Genomic DNA, 17773 nt, shown 5'->3' with positions numbered 1-17773 from the left:
GTGGAGTGTGTGTGTTAAAACGGTTTTTGCATAGAGCCTAAGCATTAGAGAGCTACAAGGAATATTATGTAAGGGCAACTGTGGCCTTTACTTGTCTACTTTTTTTTTTTTAATATCAAAGTAAAATCAAAGAAATGTTTATCAATATATTGGAATTCTTCTGGCTGGTGTCCCAGAAGTTCATTGAAGGCAGAGCAGTGTTTTGGCATCAAATTGTATCTAAAGAGTCATAGAGCTGGGCTGGAGAGAAGAAAACTTAGGAATTAGTCAAATTCTTTTTTACTTTTATGCTTAAATTATTTGAAAGAATCAATTAAAAAAACACTTTAAAATAAGTTGACTGAGGAGCTTCTTTTTATCTCAGGCATATAATTTTGATATAAGCATATGGTTGATTGGCTGGTTGGTTTGAATGGAAGTGAACTTTGCCTGTGTGAAAATGCAGCTGCAATGTGAAGTTACTTGGTTCCTTTGACAAAGGTGCATAAATCCACCCCCAATATGATTATTTTCCCCCCAGCTTATCCTTGCAGTGCTTGAATAGACACCTCCCCTGCATTTCATTTTTATGAGAATACTCTTTAAGAAAGTGACCTCTTTAAAGCATTTTTTGAGATAGTGGCCCTTGTGAAAGCCTTTCCTATTTGGGTCAGGCCATTTCCCCTGAGGCTGTCAAAACTGTTTCTTGGTTTCTCTGAAAGGGATAAATCTCAAAAGTAAAGCAATCATGTTTACATCTTTTTCTCTTTTCTCTTCTGATTCAAGCTTGCTGTGTTCTTAGGTGATTGTAACAAAAGCCTTTTTTTTTTAATTCCTTTTTTTTTTTTTTTTTAAGTTATGGAACACTTATTCCTTATGGAAGACATTGCTTTAAATAACTTTTTGTATGTCTTGCAACTGGATATATGCATTATAAAATCCAAAGAGACAAATTTTTAGGAGTGATGCCTGTTTATTTACAATGGTAATACAGACGAGGATTTGGACAAGCATTCAGGAGAATAACCAGTCATTGATTATTCTTTGGTAATTGGATGCATGCTTGGCAGATGAGGTTCAGAGTGAGAGTGCAGGTTCTCTGTGGAGAATGCCCCTAACCACGTGTGTAAGTGATCAGCCTCTGCGCAGGGACCTCTGGCACTTCGTCAGGAGAAGCTTGATGCTGATAATACAAAGCTTTTTTGCTATCCTCAGTGGTATTTTTGTATTCCTTTCTTTATCAGATGCCCTTAGGAAAGGATCAGTCCTAATCAATATTTTTTCTCAATTGGTTCAAACAGGCAGAAAAATCAATGAGCTGAACTAATGACATCTATTTTTATTTTCTTCAGGAAGACTGAGGAACAAATATAAAATTCTAAACAGATGTTTCATTTGATTGGGCCAACGGTAGAAGAGGGTTGTGGTTTTGTGTTGCTTTGGTTTTCTATTCCTTCTTTATAAATAAAAAAATGCTTACCCAAACACAGTAAAGATCAGAAAACTTCTTCAGAGTGTGTTGCACAGCTTGAGATTTACTATAGCTTGAGTATCTACTTATAGTGCTTACACATTAACTTTATGTTATTGTAGAAACCAGGCTGCTTTGAAATTTGGGGTCTGGTGAAAATGTCAAACACTGGAATATTTAGGACAAGGGCAAGAGTGGCAAATGTCATGAAGTAAAGGTTGGAGGTTGTGTCTGGAAAAGACACAGACTCACATCTTTCGGAATGACATTGTAGAAATGAATTTCAGAGGTTAATTTTTTTACTGGTTGGTTTGATTTTTTTTTTTTTTTAAAATCTTTCCCCATCTAATGAGTAGGGGAATAGAGGAACTAGGAATCCTCCCACCTTTTTTTTTTGTTTTGGAAGCATCTGTATGGGTCCCCTTGCATTTCCAAAATCCCTGCAGTGGTCAGGGGAGATGCTGGGGTAGCAGGGAGGGCTGTCTTTAAGGTGAACTGGCCGTGGTTCCTAACAGCGTTTGACAGCTGCTCTGAGCGAGCAGGGCTGCACTCGCTGACCCCCAGAGGTCCCTGCCAGCCTCAGCGCTTCTGCCGCTCTGGGAGGGGGACCTTGCCTCAGCTCCTTGAAATGACAACTATCACAATACTTCCTCCCTTCCCCACAGGCTATGTAAAGACATTTTCCTTCAGTCCTGGGTATTCTTGGTCAAGAAGGTCAAGTGTTGGCCTAAGTGAGAACTGGTTTCATTTCTTCTTCTGGCTAGTGTTGGTTTGGAGGAGCTGTTTTTCACAAAACGTTGCCCAGGTTTCCTGCACAGTGTTCCCCTCTAAAACTGTAGTAAATGTTTAGAATAGTATCTTTGCTAAATTCAGATTTATATTGAGTAAGACAGATGTTCTGACATTCATGTTTTCTGCAAAACAATAACATCTTAACTATTTGACCAAAGCAAAAATTAGAAGACCTTGGAACAGCCCACCAGCAGATTTCCCCCTGCATGTATTTGCTATATACTTTTGTCACCCTATAAGAGCATCTCATTTTAATGTAAGTTTCAGATGAAGAATTCTGTTTCAAAGACTGTTGTAAGAATAACAGTGAAGAATCTGAGAGGAAGCTATATCTATGAAGTAGCATTTTTAATAAATTTTGATCTTCACACTTTTGTATAAAATACTCAACACTTTTGGGCCTTCCTTTAGTTTGTGATGTGGTGATTCTTTCGCATCCCACTCTATTCAATTAAAACATAAGATTTTAATGCTTAAATTAGTCATCAAACAAGAAAAGAGAGAAATTTCAGTGGTGATACAATGCAAAAAAAGGGTTATTTTATACATGCATTCTGTAACTCTATCTCAAGTCTTAATTTTCTGGTAATCCCAGTGCACTGCAAGGTAGAAGGCATTTAGTACCTTACTGTGAGCTGTATGAGAGAACCTCACCTTTTACATCTCCTCACACCAGACAAATCAGTTTTGATGATCTAGTATAATCCAAAAATATCGTTATTTATGAATGGGGTATTTGGGCCTCAGAAGGGAAGGTGAGGAGAGGCAGGAGCAATGAGTGGCCTCTGTAGCTGTGCCAGCTGGCTGCTGTATCCCGAGCAGGTAGCAGCACTGGAGCAGTTCCTGCCACAATCCAGCCCACGAGTGGGTTTGGGGAAACCCCTGGAACCTGCGTGGGCACGAGGGCTCCTCCTGGAGAGCAGCTGCATGGGACAAGGAATGTTGGCTTGGGAGTAGCCAGGCTGAAGGATGAATTAGGTGGGGTTTTGGTATAAAAGTTACTCCAGTTAGCAGTTTCTGTCTTAGCATCACCTGATAATGAAATGTCAGTGCAGGTGAGTCTAAGCAAAACATCCCCATTGTACTGCCAGCTGTGCTTTACCCCCTTGTGCTGGGAAGGCTGCACCATATACTGACCACAGCTGAAAAAATCAAATTTCTGAGGCTGCTGCTTCCACGTAACCTTAAAACACCGACAGACTTTCAGAGCAGTGTGTCTTTAGCTTGTGCAATGTAGGGTGGAGGCTGCTCCATGAGGAAAGCACCAGCCAGGAGTGAAAGACAGTGAATTTTTACCACCTGGTACAAGAACATTTCCTGTAGAGACAGTTCTGTGGGTTTCACTCCATGTCAGGATTTTCAGACTAACACAAAGTTAAGCATAGCATCATCCATGGAAAAACTATGTTGTTCTAAATCATCAATATTCATTTCAATTTTACAAAGGAAATCCAAATAATGTGAGGTCAAACAATATACAATGCACTTGGTAAGTGTTTAGAATGTTTTTGTTTTTACTGCCATGAAAAGTGAACAAAAAGGGTAGGGTTCAGCTACCTTGTTAGTTTGAAGTGTTTAAAATGTCAATTTTTCACGTTCTGTTCATTAATCTACTCTGTTATCTCTTGTCTGCATTTGGGTTTTTTTTGGACAATTTTATTCCACGTTTTTATGAATGTGATCTAAGTCTTGATTTCTAAGTATGTGCTAAAACTTAATGTCACGCTATAAACTCTTAGCAGTTTTTATCAATTATGTTTATATTGTGTAATAGAAGAGGTGTTATATTGCAAACTAAACAAAAGATTATGATTTTTGTTTAAAATTAAAATATGAATTGATTCTTTCAGATGTTTTCAGCTGAAATGGTTATGGCTTTCTGTAGGCTAAACTGGCTTTGCCTTTCTGAATTATGCTATAGTACATACTCTGAACATTGATTTTAAAAAGTCTACAATTTTTTTGAACTCTAGAACCTTCATTAAATCCCAGTAAATTCCTAAGAGCAGTAAGTGTGGTTGATAGTTTGTCAGCCTGGGCTATTAACAGCTGCATTATTATAGAGCTCAATTTGACTTTTCCCTGTATACTTTTGTAGTCTAGTCTGCTTCGGTCTGATATGGGGCTCGGAAGTCCAGGTCAGCTGTCATCCTCTGGAAAGCCTGGAACACCCTACTACCCATTTTCTGGCACAAACCAGCGCCGACGGCCACTTCATGACTCAGCAGCTCTTGGTAAGTAATACAGACCATTTTAAACTTGGTTCATGATTCTTCTCTGCAGACTTTTTTTTTTTTTTTTTGACATTTCATTTAATATACAGGAGATTGCTCTGTGCTGAGCAATTGAAATCACACCAAACTGCTATGTAAGAGAAAAACCAGAATTATTAACATTTTCTTTGAGATGCTAGCTTCGATTCAACACTGGTCATTCTGGCTTACAAAACAAACAAGAAACTCTAATAAAACCCTTAATTGCAAAAGCAATAATGACAGATGGATAGGAGCTGATGACCAGCTGAGTGCCCTTAACCCGTGCCATCATTAACTCCTGGAAATGCCTGACCTTGAGGTCATTACCATTATTTAGTAGGGGAAGGACACAAAGGGGAAATAATTATCCTTTTATATGCTAAAAGTAACTTTATTCAGGGCAATATATAGTTCATTGTAATCGGTTCAACATGCCTTTAAAGATCTTAGCAATTGGAGGTTAGTAGTTTATCCTAAAATCAAACTACCTTGCAAAATATGCAGGCAGGAACTTGCTTAAAAATTGTTATAATCCTGTGACGGTATTAGTATTTTAATCTGGGGATAGTTAGAGGTGAATGGAATTTTCAAACTTGGTCACAGACAGTGGTATTTTTTATAGCTTTCTAATTCTCTTGAACCAGAGAATCAAGAATGAGACAGCTGTTCTGTAGTATCTGCTACAAGAGTATTGTGAATAATTGGGTGTGCAAATTAAAGAAAGTCTTTTTGGTATAAAAAGAGAGACTGTAACCTTATATTCTAGTTTACCATTATATTCTAGTTATATAATGTTTTATTTTAGTTATACCATATATTTCAGTATTAGCATGATAGGTCATTAGAATTTCTCTAATCATATGGTTGAGTCTTTAATGCCTCTCATTCTGTATAGCACTTCTATTCCATAGTAAAAATCTTATTTGTTGGAACCATGTAACTCCAACCATACTTTACCCAAAATAAAATTTTCAAATGCAAATTGCTTTGTGAAGTAACTTTAATATTAACTATAACTGCAAACTTCTTGGGCACTCAAATAGTCTGAACATGTTTGAAAATGTTTTATTTTTTTTTTTTTTTAATTAAAAATACTGCTTTAGAACTTAATCTTATATGTAACAGGATAATTTCATTTGAAAAAGCCCTCTAAGATGATCGATTCCAACTTTACCCTGGCACTGCCCAGTCCACCACTAACCCATGTCCCCAGGTGCCACATCTACACATCTTTTAAATTCCCTCAGGGATGGTGTCCACCACTTCCTGGGCAGCCTGTTCCAATGCCTGACAGTCCTTTCAGTGGAGAATTTTTTCCTGACATCAAACCTAAATCTCTCTTGGTGCAACTTAAGGCCATTTTGTCTTCTCCTAAATGTATGTGTGTATATATGTGTTTTAAAATACCATATTTGTATAACCTTTTTACCTGTTGTTAAACCAACTGCCATTTAACTTGGGGTTGGCTGTCTTTATGAAGATAGTTGTATGTTCCTGTTGCTCAGAATACCAGAACAAATGCAGCAGTTCCTCACACCTGCTTCAGAAAAGGAACACTCTTAGAAAAGTTCAGCTGAATTGTTTACATCTTGAAAGGATGTTTGAACTTCGAGAGAAAAAAAAGTGTTTCAATCTGATGATGATGGTGTTTTACCCCACACTGAATGGGTTTTAGTGAGAAGCTACTTAGAGTAGTAACCTGCTCTGGGTTTGAGTAGCAGTTGGGGGTGTTGGAGCTGGCCACAGGCTGCTCGAGAGGTGCAGGGAGGTTACTGTGTGTGGCACTCACTGAGATGGTCCTGAATGAGGTTCTTGTTTCCTGGGCAAACTGTATCGAGGTTGGGAAGTTCCTGATATTATTAAGTGAGACAAATGAAGGTGAAGTATGGAGTTTTCAGACTATATTTAGCTTTTTCTTTGAAAGAGAAGCTCAGGGGTATAAATGTGTTCAAACTGGTGATATTCCTCTTTCTGTCATGGTTGAATCCAAGGCTTGTAGCCTGGGATATAGCAGGTGGTGGTTACAAATTCATGGAAATGATTTTGGAATGTCAGGAGGAGGAAGTACACTTTTATCTCAAGTCTTTTCCAATAGCTTGAGAAAGTATGTCTTGAGTTTTAATTTTTTTTTTTTAATAGACTTGTTAAGTGCTACAAATGTGCTGCCTGAGGATTTCTAACAAAATAAAATTTTGCCCATTTTATCCCCGAGAAGGAGTTGTCTGACCAGGATTATAACAAGCTCTTGTTAAATTTCATATTAAATTGCATTGAAACCAAGCAGTGTTCTCTTCCAGGTGACATTCAAGATATCCAGCAGATACTTCACCTTATCTCACCTTTATCTTGTCATATCATCATAAATGTTCTGAATGAAAACAGAAAAATAAGATTTTTTTTTTAAATTAAAGACTTTATTAGTTGACTGTTGAACTGGTAATCTCACCAGATACTCATATTCAAAACATCAGTTGATTTGTAATTTACATGCAGAGGTTTCAGATTAATTCTGTTAGCATCTGAATAAACTGGTTCAGATTCTTGGTTTAGGTAGTGAAATTGCTGGGTACTTCTGTTATAATGCAATACCTGCTGCAAAAAAGAAGCAGGTATCATACCTCCAACTTTACTATTACATGCAATTTTGAGATGTATTGACTTTATTACTCAAGGAAAGTAATTAGGTCATTAAATTTGCTGTTTATTTACAATCTTGGTAGACTCTAAAAACTATAAAATGTACATCAGCTGCGTATTCTTAGCGTATTAATAATGTAAAATTCCTTTTGGATAGTTCTGTCTTTACTGTGATGTGCAGAAAAAAAAAGCATTTCTCTTGCTAGTAAGTCCCATTTTCCTCCTTATAGATCTAAAAACCATACTTTGTATCTTAGCAAGTGTATAAGGTCATAAGTATACCCTTCAGAGAAACTGTTCTTAGGAATGACTGTTTTCCTTAGGAAAATAATTGAAAGTAACTATTTAGCAAACTGTATTTTAGAGGAGAACACGGTTATGTTACATTTTTATATTGATGTGAAAGACAAATCTCTGTGCCAGGGAATAAAAAAAATGCATGAAATTGGAAAGTAAGACATTCATCGTGGAAGGAAAAAACTGAGTAGTGTAGCTATTTATTCTTTTCCACCTATAATGTAGATACTTGATGAAATGCTATTTTTCTGTGTACAGATCCTCTACAGACAAAGAAAGTAAGAAAGGTGCCCCCTGGTTTGCCTTCTTCTGTAAGTACCACATTTTTTACTTGTAGTGATAAAAATTGGGCTCAAATTGCATTCCCTTTACCTGCCATTCATATAAATTACTTAACTTTAGCACTAGGAGGGCTGTCTGCTGGACATGAACAGCTAGGCTAGGTAATTGGGAGTGGTTCTGCAGGACTAAGTACACATTTGATGTGAAATTTTTAGATTTCATAGCAGTGATTTGTAGCTCGCTCATATGCTCCTACCCACTTGTCCCTGTCATTTGAATTCCTCTCTTGGGAAGAGAGCTGGGCCAGGAGCTGTCAAAGAAGATCTCCTGTACAGGTCTTTTGATGTTTAATTAGTCATTATGTTGCTGAACAGGAGGACAGACAGAGATTAATAGCTGAGAATCTTAGAAATTTACATTTGTAATAATCCCAGTGGAGCTGAAGACATTAAGATTCGGAGGACATGTACAGCTCAGCTTGCCTCAGTAGGACTGAGGTTATTAATATGCATAAATCACCGAGTCAGATGTTCATTGTGAAGTCCTGGTGGATTTTAAAGCCTTCATTAAGCCTTTCCTAACTTCAGCCTAGCATCAGGAAAGCTTTCAAGCAACTAGTTTGTTGATCCCTCTTTGCTTGAAAATTTATCCTTCGAGAATAAAGGGCTTTGATAAAAAAGGTTGGAAGGGTTTTGGTGGAAAAATCATTAATGGCTGTGATAATCTAATGCTATAGGGGTGTTTTGTGGTATTAAATATGCTTTATTCTTAAAAGGAAGAAAATTGTTTATAAATGAATCTGCATTTAAAAATCCACGTGAAGTGAAAAATCCCCAGTGAAGTGAAGGACAGAATTATTTTTTCCCCTGCTCAGAACAAACAGGAGGGGAGGGGGAAGCTCCGCAGCCTTGCGGGATACATCTCTTTGTTGTGTAAATGGATGTTGGGCTTTTATTTGGCAGTACTTAACACATGGGCGCAGGTGCACTTGGATGAGTCATAACTCAAAGCCGGATAGGCTGAATAGAACACACTGCACAGGAACAGAAATACAGCGGGAGCAAAATGGGGCTGAGCTTTTCATTTCGTACCGAGGCTGAACTACGCGTGGTGTCTTCCAGTCCTCGCATCTCCCCTGTTCTCTCCTCCCTCTCTTTCCCTTCGTCCTCCCCCTGCTCTCGATGATACAGACAGAACCCGGGATCTGAAATCCTGTTTTAACAGTACTTCCAGATGGAGCTGAGATAGTGTGGATAGCCTGGGGCAGCTGTGCTCTGAACCTGCAGCCTACCTGGAAGCCAGGATTGCAGCTGCAGGCACTCTTAAAAGCTTTTGCTTGCATAAGCACTTGGGCCCCACTAGAGGCTGAATAGCTGCTTGATAAACAAAATGAACACAATGCCTCAAATCATTATTCCCGAGGCCAGGAATATTCTTCTTTTCCCCCCTCCCTTTTTTTTCACCCCCTTTAGCAGCAGCTAAAAATAGTTTGGCAATTTACATTTTAACAGTTGCGTGTTATGTAGGGTGGCTTTACAGTCTAGCAGATGATTTCTGCTAGATTAACAAAAATATATTTAAAATGTCAGAGAAGCTAAAACACATAGCAGTGCAATTTTCATGAAATTTATTACAGTAATTCTAGGCAGTAATAAAGCTTACGCTACATGTTTAATATTTAGTAGCATCAGCCAGGTAAAGAGATCATTTTGGAGAAGGAAAGATTTCTCTCATTTGTCTTACCAGGGTTTAATTTTAACAAGCAGTATTTTTCAAATGGTTTTCATTTAATTCTTCTTCTGTAAGAGTGGAGACAATGAAATGCTAAAAGATTTTATTTGTATTAACATTGTACCAATCTGTGCAATTAAGTGCAGCTACTGTGAATAATCAATGATTGTGATGCTGCAGGTTTTAAGCACTGTTTCTCTGTATTTCAATGCTTTCACTGCTGAATAGTCTTGAAGTAAAATGACACGTTACAAAAAAAAATTGAGATACTGTGTATGTGGAAGATGATACAAAACTAAATTTCTCTGAGCATCATGAGAAATTTAAATTGAGTAGATCATTATGTAAGTGTAGTATTTATTTTAAATATACCTTTGTAAGAAGTCAGAATGTATTGTGGGGAAAAGCTGCTTTAGTGCAGAGAAGTTTAATTATAATATGAAAAGTCAGAGGAAAGATGATACTTAATTTTGTTATACAAATCTGTATTTTTTTAATTTTTCAGTTTCTAAAATATTGGTTTCTGCAATGTTTTTGTTAGTATAAGGCTGCCATGTCAACGGATACTCAGCAGTAATTTAATTTCCTAGATAACTGTAATTTAATTATAGTCTTTTAAGTAAAAACGATTCAAAAAACCCCAAACAACCCTTCCTCTAGTTTGTTTCTTTTTCCCTTGGTTTAGTATGGTATTTTTTGAAATTATTTGTTTTGAGTTTTATTTTTTTTAATGTGTTCTTATCAGGGCCTAAAGTAAAAACTTATAGAAAAAAGTGCTGGTGAATTGCTTGGCTTCTTTCTGGAATGCAAATCAATCTGAATTTGTCCTCTTACTGTAAAAATTAAATGTTCCAGGCAAATGCATTTTTAAGTTTTTGTGTTGTAACTTGTTAAGTGGTGACTCACTGCCCAAAACATTTTGAATGTTGACATGCCAGCATTTATGTTAAACTAAAACTACTAAATTTAAAGCACTCTGAGGAAGACAGAAATTAAAAAACATTTTTTTTAAAGCCAGGTTTTGTGTGAGAAGCAAGATTGCTGTTTATGTTATAGGGGGGAAATACTGTTCAGTGAGTTATATTGTCTTCAGAGATTGAAAACTGTTGTATTTCTGAGAATTCTTCTGATTGTAGGAGTTGACTAAGCCAGAGACCAATATCATCATGTGACCTGAAGCCAGTGTAGCTCCTCGGCCAGGCAGAGCAGCGTCAGGGTTTCCAGAGAGCTGCTCAGGCTGCACAGGGAGAAGATAAACAAGTGAGGCTTGCTCAGAAATGCCCAGGGAGATCATCATCCAAAAATGGATGGGCTCCTATTTACATGTGGAGTCAGGAAATACTTCAAACTAACATTTGTTACTAGTACCATAATCAATGGCTATCATGAGGTCATAATTCTAAGTAAAATAGTGTGAATATCTATCATCATTCTTTTGCTATTTAATTAGTGTCATATCAGGGAAATAACTGGAATACATTGTATCTGTTGATTTTTGTTACAGAAAATGAGCTGTGACATACAGACATAAGTGTCTGCTTGTTTTCTGTGTAGTTTCTAATAAGTATTTTGAGTATGTTAGGCTTTCCATAGTACCTGAGATGTTCAGTTAATATTACACTTTGGATTGCACTTATTTAATAAGTGATTGTCAAATTAATATTTTCTGATACCAGGGATTTATTTCTAAATTCAAACTTGAATTTTTCAATACATGTAAGACAACTTATGTGGGGGTTCCTCATACATCACCCTCTATGGTATGTGTGTAGTCCATGGGTGCTAATTTCTTGCAAGAACTATTTATGGTGCAAAGATACAGCAAACTATATTTGCATGCATAAAACTACCTCCCATTTAATACACTTTTCTTTCTGCTTTCCTGCCACTCTTAAGACTGAGCTTGTAGAGATGTTTCAAAACATGTCATATAAAGATTCTAATGGCACAAGAAGAAAAATAATAAATGTTACTCCTTTCTGTGTTCTCTCCTTCCTCTACCCCTCCTAAAGGGTAAAAGGAGATTATTTGAAATGGTAGAATGGGAAATATCTTCTGAATGATTATCTGAAACCAAGTTTTTGAGAGTTTAAAGTTTAGTCTGCATTAGAAATAATATAATATTCACCACGCTGAGTGGACTCTCAGTATTAGCAATGTCCACGTGTATTGAAGTAGCCTGATGTAAAGCAACACCGTTGGAATACTTTATGAAGTGTTTGGCTCTGAATCAAAACTTTGGAGCATCCTGGGTAGATACTTTGTGTGATGTTGAACTGGCTGTGATGTTGTGTTTAACTAACTTTCTAGGGAGGCATTTCTTAGTAGGATTTTTTTCTCCCACTGTCCACAAACAGTGCCCAAACGTGAAAAACAGGACTTGTTTGTTTAGATCTGTTCTGAACCGCCTTGCACAGTCACTTGTCACATTCAACTGTCACTTGTCTTTAACAGCGAGAGCTCTCAAAGCCAGCAGGAACTCTCCCGACCCCTCTCCTCTGCTGCCCTGCTCTGTTTCAGAAAGCAGTTTTAAATAACAAAATGGAGTAAATAAATCTTTATGGATAATGCCACACAGAACTTAACGATTTCTTCCTCAGTACACAGTCTTCCATCTTCTGCTTTATGCTTGTTCTTTGGTCACTTGATTTATGGAATAAAGTTTTTAGGGACTTGCTAAGTACTGATTGAACACTGTGTTCATCTATGTACCTGAACAAAATGCAAATGTATAAAACATCCAACCCCTAAATTAGGTTACAAACCAAGTAAAAATATTTGACATTTTATATTTAATAAGAAAAAGGTCTGTTTTTCTCGTTATTGTAGGGTTTTTTCAACATGGCCTTTATTTGAAATCTATCTGAAAACTGCAGCACCCTCAGATTATAATCTATCTGAAAACTGCAGCACCATCAGATTATAGCATCCCACCTGCTCTTTGCTACATGAGAACATTTATCTGTCATTATACAACCAGGCAGCCCATTGCAAAGTCCTGCTGCGGGAGTTCAGCTTGAGTTCTCACTGAATCAGGATGAACAACCTTCTTGAGCAATCCTCTCTTAAATGCTGTTTTAAAAAATTGCAATCAGATTATTTTTTCCAAACTAACTGTCCTGTCATCTGACTGTGGTGAACTAAGGTAAGGTTGCTTAATTGAGAGATCTTCCCTGAAAATCCTGCATATACATACATCCATGATGGATATATAATGATGTCAAATAATTTCTCTGTTTGGATTTACTGGAGGTACTTTATTTTTGAAGTTTTCATAACATATCAAAATAAGTGTATTGGATGCTCTTAAATTAGAGTGTAGATCTGCATAAAAGAACCTTAAATTTTGTGCATAGTTAGAAAAATTTTTATTTAAGAAGTACGGAGTTGCAGCTCATGTTACTCAGGGAGAAGCCACATGGAATTTCTGCAACTCTGCTTTTCCTCAAAGATGAATGTGTCCATTACCACAAATTGGTGTGGTGTTTTATAACAATAGATAAGGATAGAAGCTTTTCTGAAGACTATTTCTTACTATCTTTTGCTTGATAATACTTGTGGCTTTGGCGGGAAGATGTTTATAACGCTTGAAGCAAGCTGGGCAAGTAGCGAGGAATGTTGTGTTGCTGCGCTGAAGCGAGCGGCTTCCCTTCGCTCAGCCCCACAAGTGGGGCGGGCTGCTTCGACATCAGGTTTTACCAGGCAGCAAGTTAGCCTCGGAGATGCAGCTGTGGGATTTTGCATTCCACTTGCACTGAGAGCTAGGATTTGCCGAGCGGCGAGAAGAGGAGGATGCAGTGCCGGGGGCTCGCCGTGTGCGGGCCGGGCCTCTGCAGCCCCCTGCAGGCCGAGGGCGGCAGTGCAGGGCCCCGCCCCGCAGGCTCGGCTCGGCTCGGCTCGGCTCGGCTCGGCTCGGCTCGGCTCGGCTCGGCTCGGCTCGGCTCGGCTCGGCCCGGGGGTCCCTGCGGTGCTCCCCGCAGGCCCGGCCGGGCCTGCGGGGAGCACCGCAGGGACCCCCGGGCCGGCAGAGCGACCCCGCAGCAGCTGCAGCTGGTGTGGAGCCCCTGTTGTTTGTTTATTTTTTAATGCAGATGTGCGTAGTTAAGACCTTCCTATAGTGGCTTTGAAACTCTAAAGTGCTTTATATTTCCAAGAAAATAATAGAACTTTCTGAACTTGAGCAATATCCTATCATAAAGTTATATTCGAATGGTTTTGAAGCTTCCTCTAAGAAATTATTTTGTGATTGATTCTGTAGAATGGGGTATTGCAGCAATTTTTTTCCTCATTCTTCCCATTCCGAGAAAATTTAAGTTATGAAACAACTTAAATATATCATAAAACTAGATAAATTAAACTTGAACGCTGAATAAATTAATTATTATTTTGAGAACCGCTGAAACAGAAAAGTCCTCCTGCAGTAAAAAAATTGTTATTTTTACCCATGTCTGCCACAGCTAAATGGCGATTTTTGCAGAAAAAAAGGAGTCCAAATCAACAACAACTACCACTCAACCTTGAAATACTGTAAGGTAAAAGTAGTGGATAGCAATTAATATCCATTTAATTAGTATTTACTCTCTATTCGCTATCCCTGCAAACTCTTTCTTTTTCCCTGATTATAGTAACATGAACGTTAAATGTGCAGTTAAAGACAAACCCTTTGAAAAGGCAAACCACCAAACTATTTTAGCTCTTGTGTAGATTAGCAAATTAATTTGCATAAAACATCATCCTTTGGATATTGGCAGGAGGGATTGCCTATAAAATTTAGTCTACTGGGTTATTTTAAATTGCCTTCCATACAGCTCATCTGCTCCATCTCTGCTGAGCAGCATGCTTAGTGGCTGGTTAACACAGAAGGCTATCCTTCCAGGATTTTAAAATAAATTAACATTTACTTAGCTGATGAATTACATAGAGGACAGTGTAATAAGCATTGTGTTTTCCCCTGAAAACAACCAGGTTTCTTTCCTACAGTTTGAGATCTTGTCCATTCTGACAGCTACATTATGCAGCATATTCAGTGCATGGCTTAGCAGTGGTCCTAACTCTGTCTTTGCTATAGTTAATCATCATATATGTTTGGCTTTAAAATAAGTCATATTGGGAATCCTAAGATGTATAGAATTTTTTTTCTCAATTTTTGCTGGACAAACAGCTCAAAATTACTATGTATATTTTAGATAGCAACAGGTTGTTCTGTATCAGTTTGAGTCTGTGTCTCCTGTTCAGGTTCCAGTTTTCTTAGAACTGATAAGAACTTTATCACTTCTGAAACTTCTGTTCCTCTGTTGAACGTGTTTGAAATTGATAAGAAGTTCCAGCCTTGGACAGTGTGGGGTGGAAAGGAGAGAGTTCTAGGACAGTTGCCTTTGCCTTATTTCCAAAGCTAGAAGGTTAGCCTAGCCTCTAAGACATTAATGGAAGCTGGTAACAACAAAAGATCTGGGTTCCCCATCAAAAGCAGGCTTGGGCTCTCACCATGTTACTTTCTTTTTCAACAAGACTGAAGCTAACTCTTGGTACTTGGGTTTGCACATCACACCTGCTTTTGTTGGTGAAAGAGGAACTTTAATTTCTAGTAGCACATAATTCAAAAATATTTGGTGCTTTTTGTGTTAGCACAGGCACATCTAAAATAAGAAAATTGATCAAAGGCATTAACCTTTTTAAAGCATTTTGATATTTCAGTTTTGTGGAATATGTTTGACTAGAGAATCGCTCATCTGTTGAGAGAGTTATGTAACTATATCTTTCGTACATGTATAATAACATTTGGTAATATGTGGAAATTGTGTTTATTTTTTATAAATTCAGGTGATGAATTACATATGCTTTATGGTATATTCGCTTTGTTACTCTGATAAATGGAACAAAAATGTATTTCACATAAAAGTTCGTTTTCAGGGAGAGAATGTTGTTCATTCACAAAATCTCTTAGTGTTAAAATCATCTTTGAAAATATTCTCTTACAGGTAGCTTCATTTATTTTTAGGTCAGTATTTCACTCTGCATCAGCTTTCATAATCTCTTTACATACTTTAGGAACAGGCAGTTTATTGTTTTTGACACACACTACAGGGTCATGAGTGGAAACAATTCGTGCTACAAAGTGCATGTCAGTTCAGTGCTCCTCTGCTGACGGCATGTCTGTCTGAAATCAAGTTTAAAAAATTGGCCCTGTCTCCAGCTGACTTGTTTTGTCAGGCTGAGTCATAAGATTAACCCTTGACTTGTCACCAAGGAAAAATGGAGTAAACAACTGTACCCTGTATAGTACCGCTTATCCAGCTATGATTCATTTCACTGTAATATGATTCTCTTAAGAAAACAAATTTCAGAGCAGCTGTTGCTTGGCTTAAATGAGGATTAGAAAAATTGCAACCACAAAACAAAAACTTGCTTTGGACTTCAGGAGTCTTTTGGAATAGTTACCTGGTAGCAGTTCCTGCAAATACAGAGTTATTGCTAACAACATAGCACTTTTTTAAGGAGCTTTTCAAATTCTTCCATGTTAGGTTCATATTTTATCCTGGTGAAAGTAAACTTATGTGGTTTAAAGTTTGATATGCTGATGGAATTGTGGCCTGATCCTGTATGGTCAATGTACCAAATGTGAGAAACAATGTTTTCATACAGTAAATGTAGAGCAGATGCAGTGATACTTTTCAGGCATTGGGCACTCAAGACTTTATTCCCAATGATGTAACTGAGTGTAGGACAAATAATTTCCTTTTCGGTAAAATGCAATTGTTATCCTTTTGATTTGTGGGGAAGTAAACCAGGAGCAAATTCATTTAGTGACTCATTATGGAGGGACCAGTTTGTCTACAAACAGACGTTTGCAGTGGCGTTCCTCAGTTTTATTGATCATATTGTTGCTTTTGTCTTACCCATGTGCTGGTGAACAAGGTTAATGATTTACTTCTACTGATAAATGTTAATAGTGTTAGTAAACATTACTAGTTAGTATTACCTTTGTATTTTTTGTCACATTGCTCTGTACAGGTGTAGGGCAGCTGAACACAGAGCCGCCTCCCACCAATGCTTCACAGTCAAGTTAGGTTTCACTGCTTGATGTTTTTAACATTTTTCCAATTGCTTATATTAGGTTGATAATGGTTATTATTTGAAGGGGGCTTGATCACGCTCTTCATCTCTAATACAACTATTTTGAAATCTGGGCATGTGTGCATGGAGGTGCAGTAGCAATTACAGTTATGTTGGTGGTAGTCTTTACGTCAAAGAATTGACTGCAGTTACCCTGGAAGTAACTGCATGCTAAAATTATTTTTTAAGGGTTCTCTTACTACTTCAAGTCTGTAAGCTAAAGTGTCTTTTCCAACTTTTCTAAGTTGTACATTATTCTGAAGTAGTGTTTTTAATCTACTGCAGTGTAAGAAGTAGCACATGCAAAGGTCTGAAGATCTTTTAGCATGTCTCATCTGTAGAGTCCTGAACATTAGTGAGAAGCTTTAAGGAATGGCATTGTTAGCTGCAAATCAAAGGTTCTTAGGGACTCTCTGGGGACTGAAATGGGTCTTTGTGGTCCCTAGGGAAGAAGGAAGCCGCCAGTCACTCTGCAGGCCTGGCAATTTAATAGTCTGCAGTATAGTGATGTTCTTTTTTGCAGCTGCTGCTGCTACGCCTTTTGTATTGGAGAGGAGTTTGGTTCAGATATCATTAGCTTTGCTGCATAGTTAAACAGTTCTGGATCCGTAGTTTGACTTGCAGTAAAAATGCAAGTGTTCTTTAGCAGATGGAAACTTCAGGATATATTTGCCAACATACTCTGAGCACAGTAGTCTAATTGACTGGAAGAGTTCACTGAAAAAGCATTTGAAGCTTGAGATGGGAATATTTTTTGTCAGTGTGTATATATTCTGTATATTTATAGACACTACAGTGGTTATGTCCTGAGATAAAGGACATTATACAGAGATTTTTATCTGATTGTAGTATTCAGCTGCAGTCAGTTTATCACCCTTGTGGATCTTTTTAGTTCAGAGGGTTTCACTGACACACGAGGTGCTTGGCAGAATGAACCAGACTTCTGCAACTTGCTTTCTCTCCCTGTAAATGGCTGAATTGAACTTTACCCATTTTTTTTTTCCTTATCCTGAAATATTTTCCTGCTTTTGTCGGGAGGAAGGCAGGGAGAATTCACAGCATTGGCAGTAGACACAAATAGAGGTGGAGAAACATGGTTGTGTGTTAACCTTTTTTTTCCTGGATTTTTTTCCAGTATCTGACTTAGCAGAAGCTCAGTTAATAACCAGCTGTGTTCACTTGTAGAAAATAAAAAAATGTACGGCTCATTAAGAGT

The 17773-nt window shown here is 37.7% G+C and overlaps 1 protein-coding gene across 10 annotated transcripts in view; it reads left to right on the top strand.

Moving 5' to 3' along the window:
• Window positions 1–17773, top strand: part of TCF12 (transcription factor 12) — a 160798-nt gene that overhangs the window by 101570 nt on the left and 41455 nt on the right. For all 10 annotated transcript variants that reach the window (XM_021546320.2, XM_021546319.3, XM_021546325.3 and 7 more), the window contains exons 8-9: window positions 4341–4476; window positions 7690–7742. In XM_021546320.2, coding sequence (XP_021401995.1) covers window positions 4341–4476; window positions 7690–7742 — 189 coding nt within the window. The remainder of the gene's footprint in view (window positions 1–4340; window positions 4477–7689; window positions 7743–17773) is intronic.

This window comes from Lonchura striata, chromosome 11, assembly GCF_046129695.1.
Source record: "Lonchura striata isolate bLonStr1 chromosome 11, bLonStr1.mat, whole genome shotgun sequence".
NCBI lineage: Eukaryota > Metazoa > Chordata > Aves > Passeriformes > Estrildidae > Lonchura > Lonchura striata.
Note: the sequence above shows the minus strand (reverse complement) of the source record. Positions and strands in the feature narration are given on the sequence as shown.